Genomic DNA, 452 nt, shown 5'->3' with positions numbered 1-452 from the left:
TGGGCTCCGGTACCCTCGGGGGCGGCGGACACAAGGCCGACTGGGACACGATCTCCATGTACTCGCAGAGGTCGATCCCGAGGGCCAGGATGTACCACATGGATAAAGGTAGTTGCGGTCGCTCTTCTGGGGATTTTCTGCTCTTTTTATGTTTTTTTTTTGTGTTTTTGTTTTGTTGTTGTTCTATGCTTTGATTCCGTCCCTGTCTTTATGGGATTTCGATTTATTTTTGCTTTTTTGAGTTTCTGCTGCTGCTTGGCTTTTTTTTTTTTTTTACTTTTTTTTCTTTTTTTCTTTTTTTTTAAGTCTATGCAATTCTACGGCTGTGATATTGGCTGTGAGCTTATTTATCTATTTTCACGAATTGTTTTACTTCCGTTTTTTTTTTTCTCTCTCTCTAGAAAGGGTAGGGAAGTGAGTTCATTTTAATACAATTTGAGATGTAGTTGTTG

At 39.4% G+C, this 452-nt stretch overlaps 1 protein-coding gene across 1 annotated transcript in view; it reads left to right on the top strand.

The window, feature by feature from the left end:
* LOC119586778 overlaps window positions 1-452 on the top strand; it is a 57,084-nt gene that overhangs the window by 52,634 nt on the left and 3,998 nt on the right. The window contains exon 11 of the mRNA XM_037935499.1: window positions 1-108. This exon is cut by the window's left edge and continues 224 nt beyond it. Within this exon, the coding sequence (XP_037791427.1) occupies window positions 1-108 (108 nt within the window). The remainder of the gene's footprint in view (window positions 109-452) is intronic.

Source organism: Penaeus monodon, chromosome 22 (genome assembly GCF_015228065.2).
Source record: "Penaeus monodon isolate SGIC_2016 chromosome 22, NSTDA_Pmon_1, whole genome shotgun sequence".
In the NCBI taxonomy this organism is placed as follows: Eukaryota; Metazoa; Arthropoda; class Malacostraca; order Decapoda; family Penaeidae; genus Penaeus; species Penaeus monodon.
This window is presented reverse-complemented; position numbering and strand designations above follow the sequence as displayed.